At 67.5% G+C, this 764-nt stretch overlaps 1 protein-coding gene across 1 annotated transcript in view; it reads right to left on the reverse strand.

Annotated features, from left to right (window-relative positions):
• Positions 1-764, reverse strand: part of CFAP99 (cilia and flagella associated protein 99) — a 22,756-nt gene that overhangs the window by 12,027 nt on the left and 9,965 nt on the right. The window contains exons 3-4 of the mRNA XM_015561570.1: positions 583-727; positions 133-227 (exon numbers count right to left, since the gene is read on the reverse strand). Of these exons, the coding sequence (XP_015417056.1) occupies positions 133-227; positions 583-727 (240 nt within the window). The remainder of the gene's footprint in view (positions 1-132; positions 228-582; positions 728-764) is intronic.

Consider the following 764-nt stretch of genomic DNA (forward strand, 5'->3'; position numbering starts at 1 on the left):
GCGCAGACCAACCGGGCTGGCTGTGCCCACCAGGCGGCGCTCTGCACCACGGGGGCGACACACAGACCCTTGTCGCAACACAGGACGGACCCTGGGACAGACCAGCTTGGGCCGTGGGGCCTGGCGGCTCACCTTGCACATCTTGTCCGCCGGCTGGGACTTGACGATGCTGCTGAAGAGCTGGAAGCCGAGCTCCTGGAGCTGGAACGTAGCCAGGTAGCAGGTCACTAGGGAGACAGGGCGGTGCATGGGAGGGTGCGAGCGGGGGTGGGGGGGCGTTGACCTTGGGGAGTTAGCCGGAGGCACTGCCGGTTGCCAGTGCACAACCAAAGGCCAAAGCTCCCGTGCCCGGGCGAAAGCTGTCACCAGGACACAATGGTACTAGGACCGCGGCCCAGACGGGCGTTCTCAGTTTCAAAGCGCTTGCCCACGCTCGCTCAGGGATGCACACTCGCTTGGGGTCTCCGCTGGTCAGTCCTGAGGGACGCAGGGCCTCGGTGCCATCGGGACTCCCCCCGCTGGGCAGCGAGGGTCCCCAGCAGGGACTGTCACCGTCTGGGGGAGAGCAGGCCGGGCGCTTACCCAGGAAGCGGTTGTAGTCGGCCCACAGGCAGAGCCGGCCCTCCTGGGCGTAGAAGGCATCCACCACGACCGCCAGCAGCTGCCGGTACTCCAGGCAGCCGGACAGCACCTCCAGGACGAACGCCTGCTTCCGGAGGCTCAGGCTCTGGAAGAGGCACAGGCTGCCCTGGGGGCCGAGAACG

The sequence above is a fragment of the Myotis davidii genome, unplaced genomic scaffold (assembly GCF_000327345.1).
Source record: "Myotis davidii unplaced genomic scaffold, ASM32734v1 scaffold937, whole genome shotgun sequence".
NCBI classification, from domain to species: Eukaryota; Metazoa; Chordata; class Mammalia; order Chiroptera; family Vespertilionidae; genus Myotis; species Myotis davidii.